The sequence below is a fragment of the Molossus molossus genome, unplaced genomic scaffold (genome assembly GCF_014108415.1).
Source record: "Molossus molossus isolate mMolMol1 unplaced genomic scaffold, mMolMol1.p scaffold_m16_p_15, whole genome shotgun sequence".
Classification (NCBI taxonomy): Eukaryota; Metazoa; Chordata; class Mammalia; order Chiroptera; family Molossidae; genus Molossus; species Molossus molossus.
Genome location: NW_023425350.1, coordinates 45,063,098 through 45,088,492, shown reverse-complemented (window position 1 = coordinate 45,088,492; position 25,395 = coordinate 45,063,098). Strand labels below are relative to the sequence as shown.

The 25,395-nt window shown below is 36.2% G+C and overlaps 1 protein-coding gene across 7 annotated transcripts in view; it reads right to left on the bottom strand.

Annotated features, from left to right (window-relative positions):
• EHBP1 (EH domain binding protein 1) overlaps window positions 1–25,395 on the bottom strand; it is a 602,469-nt gene that overhangs the window by 283,332 nt on the left and 293,742 nt on the right. For all 7 annotated transcript variants that reach the window (XM_036263545.1, XM_036263548.1, XM_036263550.1 and 4 more), the window contains 3 exons: window positions 20,024–20,081; window positions 6,774–6,869; window positions 451–504 (listed from right to left, as the gene is read on the bottom strand). In XM_036263545.1, the coding sequence (XP_036119438.1) occupies window positions 451–504; window positions 6,774–6,869; window positions 20,024–20,081 (208 nt within the window). The remainder of the gene's footprint in view (window positions 1–450; window positions 505–6,773; window positions 6,870–20,023; window positions 20,082–25,395) is intronic.

Sequence of the window (25,395 nt, the reverse complement as noted above, 5' to 3'; positions counted from 1 at the left end):
TTTTCTTTGCCTATCTTCCCTCCCCATTCAAAAACATTACTGAACACCTACCATAACCACCTGACAGTAATTTAAATTCCACAATATGTAAACCAAACATGATTATTAAAGCACCAATCTAGAATCTCTCAACCCAAACAAAAAGTAAAGCATGTGCTTTATTTTTAAAAGATTTCAAAAGTCACTATTTCATTCAACAAATGTTTAAATAAAAATTTGCTGTGTGAGAAGCACCATGCTAGATGCTGAATAAATAAAAACATGAATAAGACACGGTCTTTCCTTCAAGCCCCCAAATTATATATATAATTCAGTACTGAAGAGCATTTTTACTTTTAAATCACTATTTAATTTTATAAGGCAACATTGCTCCTATTACCAAAATTCTAGTGTACCTTAGTAATAAACAGTTAAAAATGTGAAAGGTTACAGAATCTGCCATTAGCTTACATTTTCGATGACAAATGTCCACTCTTTATCTTCAAATTCCTCTGCATGAGGATCCTGCAATAAAAGCAAAGTTATAAAGTTGATATATATATTTCTTTTCTTAAATTGATTTTAGAGAGGGGGGAAAGGAGAGAGAAACATCAGATGTTGGAGAGATACATCCATCAGTTGCCTTCCATATATGCCCCACCCTGAGAATCAAACCCATAACCTTCTGGTGCACAGGACAATGCTACAACCAACTGAACCACACTGGCCAGTGCTGACATACATACATTTGTTTGTGTGTTGTTTTTGTTTTGTTTTTTTTTAGTATTTTTATTGATTTCTTTTTTAGAGAAAGAGGAAGAGAGAGAGAGAAACATTGATGTGAGAAACCTCAATCAGCTGCCTCCAGCAGGCCCCATACTGGGGATGGAGCCTGCAACCCAGCATGTGCCCTGACAGGGAATCGAACCAGAATTTCTCAGTCCATGGTACAACATTCAATCCACTGAGCCACACCAGCCAGGCTACATCTCTTTAATTCAATTAATTGATTAATAAATTGTGGACAGCCTTGCTTTTTAGCTTTACCAACTTTTTAGGCAGATGGCTTAGTCTTACAAAAACTTCCATAATTTCCCTAAATTTAAAGCATTATTTTATATTGAGAAATTCTCTATTTTACTTATATTAATGTATATATTCCAGCATTGCACAGATGAGAAGATAAAAAGAAACTTGATCAGAGACAGGTTACTTAGAGTGAATTATTAAGAACCACTTTATTTAGATATTATATGCTTCTATAAAGTCTCGCCCTCAATTTTATACATGTATTTTAAATTAAAAGTACCACTTGAGGCAAAGTTTTCTTCTGAGCAGAGATTATGTAAACATCTGGAATTTCAAAACACTGCAAAGGACTTTATAATCTATATAAAGTGGAAAATTGGTATGGCTATTGATACTCCCATTCCCTCTTCACTCAATAAGCCTGGAAATGCCTCAGAAACCTGAGAAAGAGTAATGGATCCTACAACCAAGTACAACTTAAAAAAAAAAAAAAATGAGGCACATTTTTGCAAGTATTTATTAGGTACTTATATAAGGGAATGTAGAGATGTAATATGGATTCAAACATAGTTGTCTGCTTTTGAAGAAAAGAAACTAATTTAAATAAATATGTAATGAATGAAATACATAGTTTCACCAAATACTGGAAAACAACACATTACTTTTTACAGAAATGAAGAGGAAAAGCTTTGAGAGAGAAAGCAACTAGGACAGGAAGGATGGTATAGGACTTCTAAAGATATTAGAATAAGTAAAGGCAACAGAGCATAAGACCAAAAAAAAAAAGGAAAAGTAGTGGGGTCGCATAATATGTGCAATTAAGTTAATCAAGTTCAATCCCATGAAGAGGGGCAGGGATGAAAGTATTGAGAGTGAGAGAATATTTAAACAGAGCAGGCTTTGGCTCAGCATTCCAATCTGAGAGTGAGTGAATGCACACAGATGGACAATATAGTCGGCCCTCGTTTATCGTGGTTAATCAGTTCCAGACTCTACCGCGATAAATGAATTTCTGCGAAGTAGGATTCTTTATTTATACTAGGCTCTGCTGTTCCCCTACTGCAGTGGTTCTCAATCTTCCTAATGCCGTGACCCTTTAATATAGTTCCTCATGTTGTATGTGGGCATATCTGCATGTGGGTGGACCCACCTGGAGATGGATGGAGGAGCGGTGTCTCGGTTCCTAAGACCACCGGAAAATATGTGTTTTCCGATGGTCTTAGGCGACCCCTGTGAAAGGGTCGTTCGACCCCCACAGGGGTTGTGACCCACAGGTTGCGAACCACTGCCTGGGTCTCAGGTCCCACGTGCTGTTCCTAGGGAAGCATCTTCTTCATGACAGATTCCACTTTAAAGTATTATTAATCTTCTTTTTCTATTGCCACAGTCTAGTTTGGGTCCTTACCACTTTATGCCCCTGTAACATTCTCAGTCTCTCTGTCCTCCAGTCAATCTTGTACACAGTGATTCTCCCAAACCACAGTTCTGACCATGTTAGTTCCAACTCAAATTTCTTTAATGGCTCCTATATACTATGGGATAAATTCAAAACTTCTTAGTTTTACTCCTTTCTATGTGTTTACTTTTTTTTTTTTTTACTGTAATAGCACAGTAGCAACTGATTCTAAGCTGTATTGAGGCAACTATTTCTATGAGTAAATTCACACAAAGAGGATAAAAACCTTTCAAACAGGAGTTTCTTTGGTGGTGATGGCTGGAGGAGGTAGAAAAAGGTAAAAGGAGAAGAAAGGTAGAGAGAACTCTATTTGATACTTGTTTGCCCAGCCTGGTCCTGCCCATGAACTAGGTTTATGGGCAGAGAATACTACAAATAAAGCTTGAAGAAACTCTTCTCTGAGGAATTTAGGACACAAACAGTGCTATTTTAGAGAAATAAAGTGTAACACAATTTTGAGGAAAAAGACATTTTACTACCCTTCCTGCCTGGCCTTCCCCCTCATTTTGTCCAGGCAAATGCAGCCTAGCTGCAGCACAGCTAGTACAATTAATAATAATCATAATCATAAGGAGGAGGAGGAGAATACAAAATACTTATTGAGCACACATTCTGCCCCAGTTACTGTGCTTTTTTAATCATCATAGGAACTTATGAAATAGGTACTATTTTATTCCCATTTAAGAGAACACAAAACTGAGACCTAAAAGATGTACTGTGTCACAGTGAACAACTAACAGGTATTGTAACTACGTTACAGTTCCTGGGCTGCCTTATTTTTAGCCACACTATTGGTTCAGTTTTACCACTATGTCCACAGGACCCCGAAAAGCCACACAGCGTCCTCTCAAGAATATGTAATGAATAAATTAATAAATATATATCTTATAAATTAACAAATATTGAACAGTGCCTTACATATTACACATTAATTCTCAAAGCAGATGAAACATTATTTTCAAACACCAATGATGTATTACCCCTAAAAGAATAATTTCAGTGGGACCAAGGGACACAAAGTTAGTAAAAGAGCAACAGTAATGTTCATTATCAAGACACTTCAAAATGGTATATCTACACAAGTACTTATATTATTAATTAAACAAAAACATTTGTAATGAAAATTAATTTCAGCTTGAATCAATTAAGTCTTCTTTGCATCCTACTCTCTCTCTAGATCAGCAATTTTCAACCCCTATGTGTGAGAATTTTTAAAACATGCAATACCTGACTCTTTAGCCAAGGGCACTGACCTATTTTCCCTTAGACTACCCAAAGAACTTATATGCATATATGCAAAACCTATGGACACAGACAATAGTGCGATGAAGGCTGGGGGTTGGGAAAAGGATGAATGGATAGATGACAAAGGGGGATAGAAGGGAAGACATCTGTAATACTTTCAATAATAAAGATAAAGTTAAATGAATGACAATGGCCAACACAACAATAGCCATCTGGTGTGAATGAATCAAAATTATACCCATTATTTTGACAAAAAATATATTTTTCGGTGTGCCACAGAATTTTAGTAATTACTTTGTGTGTGCCATGAGATGAAAAAGGTTGAAAATCACCGCTCTCGAGTCTCCTTTCCTACCACTGAAGTAAAGAGAACAACTGAAAATGGCTTCAAGAGACTTTTTCCTTCTCAAAACGCCAAAGAATTTTTATTCATTTACTGAAACAAATCTTTTCAATTTAATTCAGATTTCCAAATCAAGCATGCAGGCTAAAAATAAATAAATTTCTAGTTAAATCACAGAAAAATAAAACATTGGTAATTTCTTTAAAATGGACCTTGTCTATGGGCACCTCTGAGAATCCTATACTTCAGACAAAAAAGATAGTCTTTTCTTATTTGCAAATTTAAAGATTAAGTGAAATGTAAGACTTTACTAGAGTAAAAATTTAAAAAGGGGAAAATATGAAAAGTTTCCACTTGAATATTTTCAATGATATTCTAAAAAAAAAAAAAAGATCCAAAAATTAGCATGCTTGTTTTACTTTCTCTTTTCTATCATAATTCTGGTAAGATGGGAAGTCAGGAAGACAGAAAATGTTGACTGAAAATATTTTTAAATATTTCAAATGGTCACAGGTTGCCTTATTAGCACAAGTGATACAGCAACAGGGGAGGAAGAGGTATTTGGGTTTTTTTTCTACACACTATAACACTCAAAATCATAAAAGTTCAGTGATAAGGATATGCTGAACATTCTCATCAGTACTTGAAAACAACACTTATCTCCTAATCCTCCAAGTGACATACTTCAACAGCCACTTTCAACCCAGAATCACCCAGTGCACAGTCTTCCCCTAAACACATGACTGTCAGCTATTTATCAGCTCTATTCTAACCCCTTCTTCTCTCTCACCCTTTTTTTAAAAAGTTGTACAATTATGCCCATTCATTTACTTTACCAATATAAACAACAGACTAAATCAAAACACTCAAAAGACTACTTAAAAGTCTTCCTCAAGAAAGAGATCTTGCTGTTATTTGTAATCTATATTCATAGCCATGTTTATTATACAGAATAGGCAGTACAACATAGAATAAAGAACAGGGCTAAAGCACAGTGTGACTGGGCAAGTAACCTTCTTTTCCAATCTCAGTTGCCTTGATAATACAATGGAAATCATCATAGAACCTTAGAGTTGCTGTAAGAATCAAATGAAATACTCTAAAGGTATCACAGTTAACTTATAAGTTTTCTTTTTTTTTTTTTTCTCTTTTATCCTCACCCGAGGACATTTTTCCATTTATTGTTCAGGTAGAATGGGAGGGAGAGAGGAACAGAGAGAGAGAGAGAGAAACATCAACGTGAAAGGGACACATCGAGTGGCTGCCACCCGCACGACAAACCAGGGCCGGGGACAAACTGCAACCGAGGTATGTGCCCTTAGCGGGAACGAAACCCAGGTCTCTTTGGACCACAGGCCGACGCTCTAACCGCTAAGCCAAACCGGCCAGGGCAACTTATAAGTTTATTGTATCATTCCAGTAGGAAAAATATGGATTAGAGGAGTTTAATAACAGGCTTTCAGGACCGTGGGCTGAAAGGCAATAGGATGGTTCTGGTCCTCCTGGAAAAAAAGAAGAGGAGCTACTGTCTTACCCCTTATTTCACCCTAAGCAAACCAAGCATGGTGTTTATATGATAAGCATATTCAAGTAATGTTATAGTGCCAATAACACTAATATCAAAACTGTAAAATATAAAATGTTAAGAATGTTTTGTAAAATAGAATAAATGAAACAGAGCATTTAAAAGTAGTATTCCAATCATGGGTTAGTACATTAACATTCATTGTATTGTTTTGTTCTACTGATCTCTGCAGTAGTTCCTGAATAACTGAATTAATAGAATGGGTCACAAAATCAAAAGCAACTTTTTAATACAGAGATTTCACACTCTAAGCCATATAACAATGCTCTACTTAATTAATGTCCTGAAATATTTAGTGTATTTTCACAAACTTTATGTTACTAAATTATGCTTAATGAGATGTCCTTCCTCCCATTCTTCTGCAAAAGTAACTTCAATACAATTGGAATGATTGAAAGAAGAAATAAAGCATTCCTTTTCTAATTTCACCATTTTCAAAGAGGCTAAAACTGAGACACAATTGTCCTCATCATTTTGAGGGGAGGGAAATAGGAAAGTATATATTTTAGTGCTTCATCACCATATGTGCAAGAAATACATTATAATGTTTCCAGAAATATGGAAAACTTTCAAGAAAAAAACATGTATAGAAAACAGACTGGTAGGTATATGCACATCTGTTTTTGGATTTACATTTTGAATTTACAACTAGAATTTTGCTTTTAAGCTATAGTATTTATAAAATATTAATATCAATAAAATATTTACCAAATATCAATTTAAAACTTATCTTCTAATACTAACATCACTAAAATATTTATCAAATGCTCATTTTAAAACAAATCTTATTAGTCCAATAAGCGTAACAAAATGAGGTTCAGAACTAAAAATTCCATAAGCCTCAACTTTCCACAGGAAAACCACAAATTTCCTATGGATAGAACATAGGAAGTAGTAACAGAAGTATTCCAACTGATCTTAACCATAACAAGTTCAAAAGGACTATCAAATTATTCTGACTTTATAGACCCTGATGCATTTGCATTGTTAATAATTAACTGCTAAATCCCAAAAATTAATGCACATTAAGGCACTAGGTTGGATCCAAGTGTATAGAACAATGAATAGTGAAATACTGTGTCATTTAGAACCATGATTACATCATAAATTGTTTAACTTATAAAAATGAAACTTACCTTAAAAAGTGTCACAGTGATTTCAATGTTTTCAGGAACAGGCCACACTACAACACCACGATATGGATTTTTTATTCCAGGTTGCCAGCTATGAGCCTATCAGAATAAAAATAATGGCTTCAATATGACGTATAGGAAATGAAATGTTAATAATTTACAAAAATATATTGACCCTACTTAACTATCCATCAGATCTGTAGTCTCCCTGAAACAAAAATAACTAGTCAAATAAAACTTTTCAAGTATTAAACTTGGGACATGACAGTTATATCACATGATAGCTATTGATGATACCTGTAAACAAACCTTCACATTTTCTCCCACCAACACACACAAAATATGCAAAACTGAGATGTTTCATATTTTCAAAGGCTTCTATTTGTGATTGGATAACATTATATTTTTTAAATTATTTGTTATCAGGGAACTTAAAGGCACATTCAGTCATCAAAAGGAAAAAATAATTGCATGCTTTGCATTTAAATTCATTTTCCATTAGACTGTCAATGTTTATTTGGGATAAGTGAAAAAAGGAAAGCACCCCTGGCCAATTTGGCTCAGGGGTTAGAGCACTGACCTGTGGACCAAAGAGTCTCAGGTTCGATTCCTGTCAAGGGCACCTACCTCGCTTGTGGTTCAATCCCTGGCCCTGGTTAGGATCGGGTGGGAGGCAACCAATTGATGTGTCTTTCTCACCTCTCTCTCCCTCTCTCTCTTCTTCTCTCTGCCCCCCCCTCACTTACCCTCTCCCCCTCCCTCCCACTCTATCTTAAAAATCAATGAAAAAATATCCTCAGATGAGAATTTAAAAAAAGAAAAATAAAGCAGTTTTTGCAGTTAGCATTTCTAAGTGCTTATAATTTTAAATATTTTTTCCCTTGTAAATCTTGGTTATCAGTGTTCCCTAAGGAACCACCTCCAAATTTGGAAGTTACCACTATAGTTCTTCCTTTGTGGTAGCATTTCCAGCCAAAGCTGATGGAAGATAGATATGCCAAGACATCTCAACTAATTCTTCATCTCTAAGGACAGGACTGTCCATGGACATGCCATTAATGTGATAATAAAAGCTAACAGTTTATAGACTACTTTCTATATACCAATCCATGTTTGGAATTTACTTATGCTTAACTAATTTAATCTGCCTAAGAACCATATGAGGTAGCTACCATTCACTCCTTTGTCCATTCACTCACTCACTCGCTCATTTGATACTATCAGCCAAGCATTGTCTAGGCACTAGAGTAGAAAAAAAAATCTATCTGCCTTAGTAAAGTGTATAGTATAGTAGGAAGAGACAGACAGACAAAATAATTAAGTAAAATATATAATACGGTAGGTGGAGGTAAGTACTATGGAGAAAAATAGAAGTAGGGAAGAAGGATGGAGGGGGGTCAAGGGAAAGAAAAAATGTTCAATAAGGTAGTCAGAGAAAGTGTCATTGAGAAGGTAATAGTTAAGAGAAGGCCTTAAGAAGGTGAAAGAACCAGATAGTATGTAAATACATGAGAAGAGCTTTCTAGGGTGAAGGTACAGCAACTGGAAATGTGCTGAGGCAGTTAGATCACAAGAAAACCACTGTGGCTGGAGCAGAGTCATCAAAGATGAGAGCAGTAGAAGACAAGGCCAGAAAAATAATGGAGGATTCAATCACATAAGGATCTGGGAGGACACTACAAATATTTTGGCTTGTGATTTGAGGGAGAAGGGAAGCCACCAGAAGGTTTTAAGATGAGAAGTGATTATCTAAATTATGTTTTAACAGACTCACTCTAGCTAATGTATCAAGAAGAGGCTCCAGGCATAAGAGAGGATACAAGGAGACCAAATAAAAAGCTACTACAATAAACCAGGGGAGAACTGATAGTGACTTGGTTTGGGGTGGTAGAAAGATGGTACATAAAATGGCTAGAGTCTCAAAATATTTTTATATTTTCAAAACAGAATCAACAAGGTTTGCTGTCTTATTGTCTGAGAGAAAGAAAGTAGATAAGGCTATCATAAGGCTTTGTCCCTGAGCAAGTAGAAGACAGGAATGGTTGTTAACAGATAAGCAAGACTGTAGGTGGAGCAGGTTTGGGAAGTAAGAGAGGGAACTCAGTTTTCCACATATTAAATCTGAGGTACCTATGAGATATTAAAGTACAGATGTTCAAATAGGCAGTTAGATGTATGTGTCTGGAGTTATAAATTTAGGAATCATTAGCATACAGGTAATACCTAAAGCTTAAGAGTGGATGGTACAGATAAAGAACATAAAGGCTCAAGCACTGAACCTTGAAGCACAACATTAACAGGTCAAGGAAATGAGAAGAAATCAGAAAAAGAGGATCAATAAAGCAGAAGGAAAACCAGAGGAGTGCTGGTATCCTGAAAGTCTAGTGAAGAAAGTATTTCACATAGACAGGAACAATCACACATGCCAAATGTTAGTGATAGGTCAAACAGGATGAGGTCTAAAAAATAATGTCTGGATTTAACAGAGCAGAAGCTATTACTGACTTCACAAGAGCAGTTTCAGTAGACTGATGAAGGCAAATGCCTGGGTTCAAGTAGAATAGGAAGAAACTAAAGATAGCAAGTACACTCAACTCCTCTGAAGTGTTTCGCTGAAAGAAAAGAGAGAAATTGGTTGGTGTTAGTGGGAGAAATATTGTGAGGGAGAAAATTTTTTAATAAGAATATTTTTATGCTGATGGGAAATATCCATTTAAGAAGGAAAATTTAATGATGCAAAAGAGAAAGAATTATTGGTAGAGTAATGTCATTAAAAGTACAAAAGGAGACGGAATGACCTTTGCTGGGAGCACAGACTATTCTTCCATAGAAGGAAAGAAGTTAGAGTATATGAGAGCAGGTGCATGTGAGGGTCCAGATTTAACAAAAGAGGAAACCAAGGCACAGACTGGGCCAATATCACATACCAAGTAAGTGGCAGAAGTTGGATTTGAACCCAGGAATTGGAACTGAAAGGGATCAAGATCATGGAAACTTATGTCCATGCAAATCTTATCAGTTCGTATAAGTTAAAATACCAGCAGAAGATATAGGTTTAGCAGCGTTCTCCCCCTCCAACTCATAAATTGTCCATAATTCTACCTCTAGTCTCTCTCCATTGCCTCCAAACAAACTTCAGGTGAGGAAAGAAAACTAGAGACTTACCACATTAGCACACCATAACCAAAGGTAAAACACTGAGTTTTGTTGATTAAAAAACATCATCAGCCCTGGCCGGTTTGGCTCAGCGGTTAGAGCGTTGGCCTGGGGTCTAGAGAGACCCAGGTTCGGTTCCTGCTAAGGGCACGTACCTTGGTTGCAGTTTGTCCCCAGCTCTGGTTGGTTGTGCGGGTGGCAGCCACTCGATGTGTCCCTTTCACGTTGATGTTTTCTCTCTCTCTCTCTCTCCCTCCCTCTCCCTCCCACTCTATCTGTACAAAAAATGGAAAAATGTCCTCGGGTGAGGATTAAAAAAAAAAAAAAAATCACCAGAGATTCCTCTATTCACTCCCCCACCTACTTCCATGCCTGTTGACAATCTTAGAACAAAAAGCCCACAAAGTAAACAATGTCCATTTTGAAAAGTAAATTTCTACCTACCTTAGATAATCCTAATAAAAACTCAACTATACATACTTAATTTTGAAGACTTATAACAACTCTAATTATCATATACTGTGAAGGTAGACCAGGCTATTTCTCTGATCTTTTCAAACTTTCCATGATCATATTTTCATATAATTATATTTTCATTTTCATACCCTCCACATACAATAGAAACATAAGAAGAAAGAGAAGAATAACTTTTCTGATTAACAGAAGATAAGAGTCTTTGAAAAATTCTTTATGATAAAAATGACCATAAAAGAATTTTAAACCTGAAGGTATCCTTAAGAAATCTAATCCAAATGCAAATAAGAAAACTGAAGCAATCAAAAAGTAAATGGTGTGTTTGAACCCATACTAGTAATCAGAAGAACCAAACTCCATGATTTCCAAGTTCAGAGTTCTTCATTCAACCAATATCATGCCCAGCTCTATTCTTGATTCATACACTAGTCAAAAAAATAGTCTTCTATCCCTAAGGTCTTAACATGTATGTGCATGACACAGATCAAAAATGGAGAAAACAGGAGATTCCAAAATGATGGTGGAGTGAATGGGAACAACACAGACCATCTCCCAGGAACAAACTGGAATTACAACTAAAATAAAGACAAATCATCAGGAAAAAAAACAACAGAAAAGCAACTGGAGAGGACCCGTATAACCAAGGACAGAAAAAGGACACTAAATCAAGCCCGGTAGGAACTGCAGAGGCACCAAGAGGGTGAGCTGGGAGCCCACAGACAGCAGCTGTTTTAGCTGTGAACAGATCTCTCAAGGTTAAAATCCCAACCTGAATCCACAGCACAGAGGGACAGGACAAAGCACTAAATTAGCTACAGCCACTCACCTTGGGCTTCGGCAGAGGGAAGGTGGACTGGACTGGAACTATGTGGAGAGACTCAGGAACTTGGAGGGCAATGGGAGTTTTGTGCTGATTCACTCCTTCACAGGACAGTAGCCATATTACTCAAAGAGCCCCTTCCCAGAGCCCCAGGGAGAAGCAACAGTCCCTCCCTCAGGAATTTAACACCAGCCTGCCACACCAGACAAATGCAAATTGAGGCTCATTAACAACTAGCAAGCATCTGCCCCACTCCCTGGAAATCCTCTTACCCTGAACACCTAAGGGATTTTTTCATTCATCTGAGGGCTACAAGCCAAAACTCATCAAGTAACTGAGACTAAGAGCCTCCAGGCAAAAAAGCCTAGGGATAACTAAACCTTTCCTCAGCTTGCAAATCTACCCAGAAAAGTAAGACTTGACAGTGGTGTTTAACATGTATCCTCCCACACTTATCCAAACCCAGTAGATGGAGCCTCAACCAGGACAACACCAACACCCACAGGAAAAATTTGGCAGGCTCCAAAACCCACTAAGATAGGCAAAATGGTGAAACAAAGAAACCTATCCCAAATGAAAGAACAAGAGAACTCTACCAAAGAAGAGATAAATAAAATGCAGTTAAGCAAGTTATCAGAGGTAGAGTTCAGAGTGATGATAATGAGGAAGCTCAACAGCATGAGTAAATAAATAGAAACATTGATGATCAACCAATTGGAAATGAGAAAGCACTAAGCAGAAATGAAGAATGACATGGCAGAAATAAAGAACATATTGAAAGGAATAACCAGCAAAGTAAAGGAAGCCAAGGACCAGATCAGTGAATGAAAAGACAGGGTAAACAAAAAAAATCACCCAATCAGAGAACCAAAAAGAAAAAAACAATTAAAAAACAGTAAGATAGAGAACTGTGGGACAACATGAAATTAACAACATGTGCATCATAGGACTTCCAGATAAAGAAGAAAATGAGCAAAGGTTAGAGAATATATTTGAAGGAAGAGTGAGAGAAGATTTCCCAACTTGGTGAAGGAAAAAGGCATACAAGTACAAGAAGCACAGAGAGCCCCAAGTAAGAACCCTAACAGGCCCACACCAAGACACATAATAATTAAAATGCCAAAAATTAAGGACAAAGAGAGAATCTTAAAGGTAGCAAGAGATAAGCAACAGGTTACCTACATAGGAACCCCCATAAGGCTATCAGCTAACTTCTTAACAGAAACAGTATAGGCCAGAAGGGAATGGCATGAAGTAATCAAGGTAATGAAAAACAAGGATCTGAATTCAAAACTACTCTACCCAGCAAGGCTATCATTCAAAATAGAAGGTCAAATAAAGAGCTTCCCAGACAAAAAAAAAAAAAAAAAGGCTAAGGGAATATATTAACACCAAACCAGCACTGCAAGAAATGTTAAAAGGACTACTGTAATTAGCATAAGAAATAGGAAAAAAAATATAACCACAATAAATAAAAATGACAATAAATAAGTACATATCAATAATCACCTTAAATGTAAATGGACTGAATTCTCCGATAAAAAGACACAGAGTAGCTGATTGGATAAGAAAGCATGACTCATCTATATGTTGTTTACAAGAGACGCACCTCACAACAAAAGACTCACATAGGTTGAAAGTGAAGGGATGGAAAAAAATCTTCCAAGCAAATGGAAGGGAAAAAAGAGCTGGAGTAGCAATACTCATATTTGATAAAATAGACTTCAAAATGAATGCTATAACTAGAGACAAAGGAGGTCATTACATAATATCAAAAAGATCTATCCAACAAGAATATATAACCTTGGTAAACATATATACACCCAATATAGGAGCACCAAAATATATTAAAAGTCTTCTGGAGACCTTCAAAGGAGAAATCGACAGCAATACAATTATAGCAGGGGACTTCAACATCCCTCTAACATCAATGGATAGATCCTCTGGACAAAAAATTAACAAGAAAACAGAGACTCTAAATGATGCACTAGATCAAATGGATTTAATAGATATCTACAGACAATCATACCCCAAAACTGCAGAATTCACATTCTTCTCAAGTGCACATGACACATTCTCAAAGACAGACCACATGTTAGGACACAAACTAAGTCTTTACAAGTTCAAGAACATTGAAATCATATCAATGGAATGATATCACAATGGAATGAAACTAGAAATCAATTACAACAAAAACATTCAAACACATGGAGGCTAAATAGCATGCTGTTGAACAATGAATGGGTTACCAAGGAGATCAAGGAAGAAATTAAAAACTTCCTGGAACCAATAACAATGAACACACAACAATACAACATCTATGGGACGCAGAGAAAGCAGTCCTGAGAGAGAAGTTCATAGCCAATACAGGCCTTCATCAAGAAACAAGAAAAATTTCTGAGTGACTATTTAACCTCACAACTTGAAGAACTAGAATGCAAACAAAAAGAAAAACCCTGAGCAAGTAGAAGGAAAGAAACAGTAAAGATCAGAGCAGAAATAAACAACACAGAGACTTAAAAAACAATTCAAAAGATCAATGAAACAGAGTTGGTCCTTTGAGAAGATAAACAAGATTGATGGACCGAACTAGACTCACCCAGAAACAAAGAGGATCCAAATAAACAAAATCAGAAACAAAAGAGGAGAAGTAACAACTGACACCACAGTAATACAAAGGATCGTTAACAAATACTATGAACAATTATACACCAACAAACTGGACAATATAGGCAAAATGAACACATTTCTAGAAACACACAGTCTCCCAAAACTGAACTAGGAAGAGATAGAAAACTTGAACAGACCAATAACAACTAAGGAAATTAAAGATGTAATCAAGAAACTCCCAGCAAACTGAAGTCCAGGCCCAGATGGCTTCACAGGGGAGTTTTACCAAACATTCATAGAAGAACCAATACCCATTTTCCTCAAACTATTTCAAAAAATTCAAGAAAAAGGAAGACTTCCAAACTCGTTTTATGAGGCTAGCATAATTCTAATTCCAAAACCAGAAAAAGACACTACAAAGAAAGAAAACTACAGGTCAATATCCCTGATGAACACAGATGCCAAAATTCTTAACAAAATATTAGCAAATCAGATCCAGCAATACATCAAAAAATTATTCATCATGACCAAGTAGGATTCATTGCAGGGATGCAAGGATGGTAAATATCTGCAAATAAATAAATGTGATACACCACATAAACAAAATGAAAGATAAAAACCATATGATCATATCAATAGATGCTGAAAGGCATTCAACAAAATCCAGCACCCATTTCTGCTAAAAACACTCAGCAATGTGGGAATATAGGGATCATATCTTGACATAATAAAGGCCATATATGAAAAGCCTACAGCCAAAATCATACTCAATGGGCAAAAACTAAAAGCATTTCCCTTAAGAACAGGAACAAGACAGGAATGCCCACTTTCGCCACACTTATTTAACATAGTACTGGAATTCTTAGCCACAGCAATCAGACATGAAGAAAAAATAAAAAAGATCCAAATTGGAAAGGAGGAAGTAAAACTGTCATTATTCGCAGATGACATGATATTATACACAGAAAACCCTAAAGACTCCATCAAAAATCTGCTAGATTTAATAAATTAATTTGGCAAGGTGGCAGGATACAAAATCAATGTCAAGAAATCAACAGCATTCTTATACACCAATAATGAACTCACACAAAGAGAAACTAAAAAAGCAATCGCACTTACCACTGTGGCAAAAAAAAAAAAAAAAGATACTTAGGAATAAACTTAACCAAAGAAGTAAAGGACCTATCTGCAGAAAACTACAGGACATTGAGAAAAGAAATAGAGGAATATATAAAAAAGTGGAAACACATATCTTGTTCATGGATTGAAAGAACTAACATCATTAAAATGTCCATATTACCCAAAGCAATCTATATATGCAAAGCAATCCCCATCAAAATACCAATGACATATTTCACAGAACTAGAACAAATACTTCAAAAGTTCATATGGAACCAAAAAAGACCCAGAATAGCCACCACAATCTTGAAAAAGGACAAAGTAGGTGGGATCACAATACTAGATATCAGGTTATACTACAAAGCTACTGTAATCAAAACAGCCTGGTACTGGCACAAGAACAGGCAGATAGACCAGTGGAACAGAACAGAGAACCCAGAAATGGACCCAAGAGATTATGGCTCAATTAATATTTGAGAGAGGTGGCAAGAGCATACAATGGAGTAAAGACAGCCTCTTTAATAAATGGTATTGGGAAAACTAAACAGCTACATGCAAAAAAAAAATGAAACTAGACCATCAACTTGTATATACCATACACAAAAATGGACTCAAAATGGATAAAAGACTTAAATGTGACTGGTGAATTCATAAAAATCGTAGAAAAAAATGTAAGCAACAAAATTTCAGACACCATATGCAGCAGAATCTTCACTGATACATCACCTAAGGCAATAGAAACAAAGGAGAAAATGAACACATGGGACTACATCAAACTCAAAAGCTTCTGCACAGCAAAAGAAACAATCATCAAAATGGAAAGGGAACCCACTACATGGGAGAGCACAATCGCCAATGATACATCAGATAAGGGGTTAATTTCCAAAATACATAGAGTGCTCATACAACTCAACAAAAGGAAGACAAAGAACCCAATCAAAAAATGGGCAAAGGACCTAAATAGACACCTCTCCAAACAGAACATACAAATGACCAAGAGACATATGAAGAAATACTCAACATCACTAATCATCAGAGAGATGCAAATTAAAACAACGATGAGGTATCACCTCACACCTGCCAGAATGGCTGTCATCAACAAATCATCAAACAACAAGTGCTGACAAGGGTGTGGAGAACAGGGGACTCCAGTACACTGCTGGTGGGAATGCAGACTGGTGCAGCCACTATAGGAAACAATATGGTGTTTCCTCAAAAAATTAAAAATTAATCTGCCATTTGACCCAGTGATCCCACTTCTAGGAATATACCCTAAGAAGCCTGAAACACCAATCAGAAAGAATATATGTACCTCTATGTTCATAGCAGCACTATTTATAATTGCTAAGATCTGGAAACAGCCCAAGTGTACATCAATAGATGAGTGGATAAAAAAAGCGGTGGTACATATACACAATGGAATACTATGTAGCTGAAAGAAAAATCTCTTATCCTTTGAGATGACATGGAGGGGCCTGGAGAGCATTATGCTAAGCGAAATAAGCCAGTCAGTGAAAAACAAATACCACATGATCTCACTTATTTGTGGAATATAATGAACAAAATAAGCTGATGAACAAAACAGACCCAGAGACATAGAAAGGAGTATGGTTCAGACTGACATACCTCAGAAGAGGAAGGGCAGGGGGATGGATGAGATAAATCAAAGTACTTATATGCATGTATGCATAACCAATGGACATAGACAACAATGCTAGGGGGCAGGATAGGGAGGAGGGAGTCTCGGGGGTAAAAGGAGAAAAACATCTATAACAAAAATAAATTAATAAAAATTGGAGAAAAAAATAACTAGAATATTTTCTGGTTTGTGGTTACCAAGATCTGTTTTCCCGTAAGTGATTTCAGTAGGACTTAGCAGCAAATAATGTATATTTTAAAGAAAATATGTTAGTAAACAGAGAAGTCTTCAAAAAGAAAACAATGATTCTATTCTTTGGATTTAATATAACTGATAGCTAATATTTTTTAAAAAATAGCTAGGAACAAGAATTCCAAAATGTCATGAATCTTGAGTTATTTGCTTAACTTTTACAATAATACCATAATCATTTCCTCCACAGCTTCTGGAATTGATTTTTATGTGTTATTCAGCTGTTGCATACAATTTATAAAACAGCATGCTATATATACATATGCATATATATATACACACACACACACACACATATATATTCACACACACACACACATACTAGACATATGCTATAATAAGCTTAACACACTATGGGGTCTCATAAACTTTTCTAAATAAGTACATCTGTACTGTAATGTTTCAAGATAAAACACAATGATTCTAAAATATACAGAAGAGATTTAAAATATTAAAAGCATCACAGCTGGAAAATTAGTTCAACAAAAAATAATTCTTGCTCTGGCCCGTTTGGCTCAGCGGTTAGAGCATCGGTCTGCAGACCAGAGAGACCCGGGTTCGGTTCCCACTAGGGACACATACCTCAGTTGCAGTTTGTCCCCGGCCCCTGTTGGGGTCGTGTGGGTGGCAGTCAGTCAATGTGTCTCTCTCACATTGATGTTTCTCTCTCTCTCTCTTCCTCCCTCTCTCCCTCCGGCTCTATCTGTTCTCAGGTGAGGATAAAAAAAAAAGAAATAATTCCTTTTAGAACATACTGCATTCTGAGAAAAACCAAGCTGTATCCTTATTTTTGCATTTCACATTTGTATTTCACTATATGGACTCAATTAATATTTGATACAATATAAAAAAATCTGGACCTAAAATAAAAAAATATCTGACTGACTTTTAAAAATACAACTAAAAAAAGTGTATTTAACCTCAAACATGGGTATTCTGAATTGACCTATAATCTAAAGTATTTCATGATATTTCATAATTTTCTTAAGAAAATAATAGGTATCTAATTATTAAAAGGGGGAATCATTTTCTGTTGATAGTTAAATACATTTAGGTACTATCTAATGTTTACAGTTGTAGTCATATTCATCTATTATACTTAATAGATGATCTTATATTGTTCCTTTCCACAAAGCTTAAGACCCAGTCAGCAAAACTGACAGAAGACCTTAAGTTATTTTCAGAACCCATATGTAATGGATAAAAAAAATATATACCAGGTCCATAATATAATGCCCTAAAACTATAAATGTATTATTTGAAGAAGATACCTTTCATGCTATGAAGTAACTGAACATTTCCTATAATGCTAGTGGGATTATATTTAAAAGTAAAAAATGGCCATGGACTGTTTGGCTCAGCTGTTAGAGTGCCAGCCCTTGGACCAAATACTCACGGGTTCGATTCCAATCAAGGGCACATACCTCAGTTGTGGTTCAGTCCCAGCCTTGGTCGGGGTCGTGCAGGAGGCAACCAATTAATATGTCTCTTTCACATCCACATTTCTCTCTCTCTCTCTCTCTCTCTCTCTCTCTCTCTCTCCCTCCCCCCTCCCTTCCCCACACCCCTCCCTCCCACTCTGTCTGAAAATAAATGAAAGAATATCCTCGAGTGAGGATTTAAAAAAATAAAAGTAAAAAATATATTTACCTATTACCCTGTGATTCCATTCCTAAGTATCTGCCCAAAAGAAATGAAGATATTTGTCCCCCAAAATACCTGTATAGTAGTAACATTCATAGCAGCTGCATTCACAATAGTGAATATTTACAATATTCACTGAAATGAAGCAAATGTTCATCAACAGGGATAGCACACATAATTAAACCTTGGTATATTTACATAATGAAATACTTCTCAGCAATTAAAAGAAAACTACCTATACACAAAATAGCATGAATACATCTCAAAATCATATGATGAAAATAGTCCGTGTTTGATAGGAATAAAAATTACACAAGTATATATTAATCAAAACTTACTAAATCATATAATTAACATCTGTATATTATACTGTAAGTACATTTTCTTTTATTTATTTATTTTTTTATCCTCAGTCAAGGGCATTTTTCCATTTTTGTTCAGATAGAGTGGGAGGGAGAGAGAGGAAGAGGAAGAGAGAGAGAGAGAGAGAGAGAGAGAAACATTGACGTGAAAGGGACATATCAAGTGGCTGCCTCTGGCACAACCCCAACCAGGTCCAGGGATGAATCGCAACCAAGGTACATGATCTTGACCGGAATCGAACCTGAGACTCATAGGTCCACTCTAACTGCTGAGCCAAACTGGCCAGAGCTGTAAGTACATTCTAGCTCAATAAAAATGAAATCTGAAGAGATGCCTTAGTAAAAATTTTAAATTCTGAAATTCAATTCAATTTTCTTTACATAGACCTACTTGTGGAAACTCAGTATCCAATAAACATACTTAGAGTTATTGTGTGCTTATAAAAATATACTTGAATTTACTTACCTATATAATGAATTTTTTAAATATCTGTACAATTGCTATTGAACATTTTAAAATTTTATTCTACTCTCCACAAAGCTATCAGTACCAAAAAATTAAAGCCTTTGAAAAAATCAAATCCATCTCTTCTGCAACTCAGCAATGGATTCAGATTCATCATTTCTTACGTGTGCCCTAACTTCATCCTCTTGAAATCTGAATAAATTATTCCTAAGTACAATTTTGTAAGTGGTACTTATTTAATTTGTGATAACGTAGTATAGGAAAGTTAAATAACTACTTACTCAAGGCTACCAAATCTAAGATCAAAGCTCAGGTATCTGGCTCCCATTTTAAGAACTGTAGTAACAAGATCACAGTGCCTGGTCAATCATTTTAGCAGACTAGACATAACCCAAAATATCTAATAATACTTTAAAATATTCAACTGTAGGACCAAAGAAGATTAATAATTTAATTTAATTTTTTTAAACTTTTTTTTTTCTTGATAGAGGAAGGAGAGAGATAGAAACATCTATTGGTTGCCTCCTGTATGCCCCCCCACACACTGGGGATTGGGCCTACAACCTGGGCATGTGCCCTGACCGGGAATCAAACTGGAGACCTCTTGGTGCATGGGTCAACACTCAACCACTGAGCCATACCAACTGGGCTTAATAATTTTATTTAAAGTTGAATTTAATACTTAGGTAAGAAATGCAGAAACAGACTAACCTTAGAAGACTTCCTTCGGCTTCTTCTTGTCCAAACCACCACCAGTTTATCTGGTTGCCTGCCAAACAAGAAAAAGATTAAATATAATTTATCTTAAATAAAATTAATATGAAGTTTAGTTCTAGTACATTTTTTATTTTAAATTTTTTTATTGATTTTTATTTTTAAGAGAGAGAAGGAAGAGAGAAGTATAAGAGTGGAACATCAATTGGCTGCTTCCTGCACACCCCCTACTGGGGATCGAGCATGAAACCCAGGCAAGTGCCCTGATGGACTCAAACCAGCAACCTTTCTGTGCACAGGACACCGCCCAACCAAGTCACACCAGCCAGGGCAAGTTCCAGTACATTTAAAAGGACAAAAATGTCATTTGCTTTAGATTATATAGAGCAGTTATTTTTACAATAAAGCTTATTCAAATAAATTATTCACTATAGATGGTGAATATAGTTGTGATCTAATTTAAATGACTAATATTTCAGCAACATATTTTTCTAAAAATACTATAGCAAGTTAACAAACCACGTAAACTAAAATACTTAGAATTGATGACCATTTTTTTTTAAAAAAAGCACACATTATATTTTCTCCAAAACTTAATACTATATTTGTAACACATTATCCACTTTAATTTGGAAAAAATAAGCATACAAATGGCATTACCAAGATAATTTAAATCTCTGAGTTATACTACTTTGACATCTCTATACTTTATGAACAATGCTATGGTTTTCAACATTTTTATAACCAGTCAACTCAATTAACTTCATAAAAACAATACAGTACTAAAAATAGGCACAATATATACTATTATTCCATTTTATAAGCTTTTAAAACTGGCAAAGTTAAATAACTAATCTGAAGCTCTGGCAGAACCAAGATGAAAATACAGATCTCCTAATTCTCAGTATCTCTCTTCTTTAACTTCTGAAAATATAAAGTAAAAAGCAAACAAACAAAAAAATCTTTATTTTTTCAGCTAATACAACTAAGTTCTCTTTAGTGCTCAAGGAAAATATAAAGACTATAGAAGGGGTGGTTAAAAGCTTTTTAACCACAAAATGAGTGATAGGCTCATTTGGTGACCGTCACCACTTTCTATGTCTCCTTCATCTTACCCTGGAAGCCCTCATTATCAGCAGGTGACTTGTCCTCCTATTTCATTTAAAGATAGATAGATAGACAGACAGACAGACTAGAGGATAGATAGAGATATAGCTACCCAGTGAGTCACCAATACACCTGTCCAAAAAGAGAACTGTACAATGAAAAATATGGATGAACTGACCCAGACTGTAGCACAGAAATAAAGTGATAAAAATACTGAGGAACATATATACCTAACAGAAGTCTAGAAGTTTAGAACAGTGCGAGGCAGAGGAAATACTGAAGAGATAAGGCTAAAAATGTTCCAGACTTGAAGAAAGGCTGGAATCCTTAGATAGGAAATAAATATTATGAAATAAAAAAATAAATAAAAACCAGTCTATATCTACATACCTTGCAATCAAACTACAGGATGGCAAGAATAAAAAGAAAAATCATAAAAGAAAAGACAAATCACCAACATAGGAATAATTATACTGACAGCAACTTCTCATTAGCAACAACAGAGCCCAAAAGACAATGAAGCTAATGACTTTCAAGTGCTAAGAGAAAATAGCTGCCACTCTTTAGTTTTATACTAGTTAAATGACCATTTAAGAATTGTTTTAGACGTAAAAAGACTAAGAGTTTACAATGTATAGATCTCAGCTAAATAAGGGAGGGAAAAGGATGCAAGAAGCAACATAAATATGGTAAAATGTTAATGCTTGTTCATTTTAGGCAGTCAGACCTGAAGAAAAGATAGATAAATAAAGGGGGAGGGGAAAGGAAATTACAGTAATGAAACTATTTGGCTAAGGAGCCATCTAAACAAAGGTACAATGTTTCTGATGGTGATAGTAACCAACCTGGTATAGAAATATACTGGTTCTCCCACCCAAGACTAAGCTTAGTTCCTGACCAGTGTTGACAACAACTATAAACTAAAACAAGTAGTCTGCTTTAGTGCGTCTTCCCAGAGTGAGATGTTGGAAGCAGCAGCCAGATGTAGAAGTGCTAAATTACAAGTGAAATAGAAGAAAGTTTCTATGAAACATCAGAGTGTGAATCTAAGAATCCATACCAAAGAAGAAACAAACACAACCTGAAAATAAAAAAGCCTTGTTCAATGCACAGAGAAGTAGAATAGGACAAATGACAGTGAAGAATGGGAGAAATGCGGCATAGATGGGGCCAGGAAGAGTGTATTATCAATGCTGGCAACTTAACAGTAGAGGAACTGAGAAGCCCACAAGTGTAAGCCACCCTGTCTGAAAGTACTGGTGGCTTACTGGACCTTTTTGCTAATTTCTCATCTCCAGCCCAACATCATCTCTTCATTGTATTTCTACGGTACTGCTTTAGAAATGCTACAAAACCTTACAACTTTATTATCTTAAACTGGGCTCTTACACTGAAGGTACTACACAAACTGGCACCTGCAGTTTAAATTTGAGAGATTTATTTGACCTAAATAGCTCTGCGCTTTATTTTAATTGTAATTTAAACTTTACTAAACAGCTCTTTATAAACGCCTTTAAACAAAGTCCATGCTGTGTGGATTACTATAACCTCCAACACTACCAACTGCTTCACATCTGATCAGCTTCACTCTAAGATGATTTACTAGAGCCTGTATGCATTTAACCCTGTGACACCCTGTGAGATAGCATCCACATTCCTGTATGTGGTTTATAATTATGACATTTCACCACCTGATTCTAATCTACCTTTCTAGCAGTATAACCTCAAGTATCTCATAGCCAGTCGTCTTTTCAACCAATACCTGAACACTTATTCATCCAATTTATTCACATCTGCATGTTGTAATTTTTTAAAACTTCCTCTTTTCTCCCCTTTTCTACCTGATAAACTCTAATTCATCACATCCTCTGTGAAATCTTAGCCATTTCTCATTTCATTCCCATACCTTCCATATCCCAAACCACAGGCTGAGTTAAATAACTGCTCCTTCTACTGTATTTCCAGTAATACCCGAAACAAACCTATTTTAATATTCTACATGCCCCATACAATTTTTTTTTTATTATTATTTGTACCTCTTCCACTAGACTGTGCTCCTTTGTCAACCTATCTTATTTATCTTTGTATTCTCTGCAAATAATAAGAATCTGGTACAGCCCTGGCCGGTGTGGCTCAGTTGGTTGAGCATTGCCCCATGGACTGTGAGGTCCCAGTTCAATTCCCTGTCAGGGCACATGCCCAGGTTGTGGACTTGATCCTCAGTATGGGGCATGCAGGAGGCAGTTGATCAATGTTTCTCTCTCACATTGATGTTTCTATGTCTCCCTTCCCATCTCTCTAAAAAACATATTTTAAAAAAAGAATCTGGGCCTTGGCAGGTTTCGCTCAGAGGTTAGAGTGCGGGTTTGATTCCGTTCAAGGGTACGTACCTCGATTGTGGTTCAATCCCTGACCCTGGATAGGGTGGTGCAGGAGGCAACCAATCAATGTGTCTCTGTCCCTGTCTCTCTCTGTCTCTCTCTCTCTCTCCGTTCCTCCCACTCTATCTGAAAATCAATGGAAAAATATCCTTGGACAAGAATTAAAAAAAAAGAATCTGGTACAGATTAAGGCTCAATGACCATCTGGTACTAAATGACCCTTAAGTTTTATTCTGAAATTCCCAAACAGTTAATTATAATTGATGAGGTACAACTAAAGCCTGTACCTATATAATACATACTCTCTGGACTTTGCAGGGATTCTAACTTCAGCTCCGCGTTGGTACCCCTTGGGAAGCTTTAAAAATACTGATGCCTAGGTTCCATCCCCAGAGAATCTGATTTAATTGACTTAGTGTGCAGATTTTTAAAAATTCCACAAGTGATTCTGATGTGAAGCCAAAGTTGAGAACCACTGCTTTATAGGAAGTGGTAAGCAATCCCCACACCTCCTGACTTTTTGTTGTTGTTAATCCTCACCCAGGGATATTTTTTCCAATGATTTTGAGAGAGCATGGAAGGGAGGGGGGAGGAAGGGGAAGAGAGAGAGGGAGAATCATTGTGAGAGAGACACATCCATTGGTTGCCTCCTGCACGTGCCCTGACCGGGCGGGGGATGAACTTGCAACCCAGGTACATGCCCTTGACCAGGAATCAAACCTGAAACCCTTCACTGCGTGGGCCAATGCTCTAACCATGGAACCACACCAGCCAAAGCCACACCTCTTGACTTTAGAACACTAGTGAAGCATTAGTTGTGATGTCAGTGAAGGTGTCTCCCCTTCACAATACGGTTCCAGTGACACCCGCACTGTTGCCTTCTTCTAACTCAGTTTCTCAGAACCTCCTTCCCCTCAACACAATCTAATCTCAGTACTTCAGAATAGGGAAGGCTTTTAGTGTAAAAAATTAAGGATAGTCTCCTGACCTATATGCCTGAAGTTCCAATAATGTAAACAAAACATAAATTACTTATCTGGTAATGCCTCCAGAGACAGCTAAACTTTTTTGTGATTCTAAATTGTGTCCCATTTTTTTAAAATGTCTTTATTAGAAACCAATCCACCTTTACATTATCAGGGACATGACAGAACATTATAAAGCAAAGAACTGTATTGTGAGTTACTGTTCTCAATAGAAGAGTACCAATAACCACACAATTAGCTGACCATAATTAATATTTTAAGCATCTGTGATGTACTAGAAAAGAACCATTAAATATCTACTTATGTGCTTTCAAGAGGCCCGGGACAGAGCAATTGTGTAAGTTTTATTCAATTACCAAAGAACCTTTAATTATACAACTTCCTTTCTATCAAAAAAGTCAAAACAAGCCCAGCCAGTGTGGCTCAGTGGACTAAGCATTGTTCCATGCACCAAGAGGTTACTGGTTCAATTCCAGATTAGGGCACATGCCTGGGTTGGGGGCTAGATCCCCAGTAGACGGTGTGCAGGAGACAGCCAATCAATGTTTCCCCTCTCTCTCTCCTTCTCCCTCTCACTGTAAAATCAATCAATCAATAAAAAAGTGTATAAAAAAAAAATAGTCAAGACAACCTAACATTCAACAAATATTTTATTAAATGGCTGTTATGTTCCTGTCACAGTGTAATGGAGATACAAAGATAAAAGAAGACAATCTAGTAGGGAGAGAAACAATTAAACCGACTACCCAGTCTAGGCACAACCTTCGAGAACTCAGAGAAGACAAAAAGATTTTATACCACAAAAGATCTATTTATTTATATATCTCAGGAAATATATGCACACTGACAAAAACAAACAAACAAGAAACTGCCCAACCACTGAGAATATTTTATT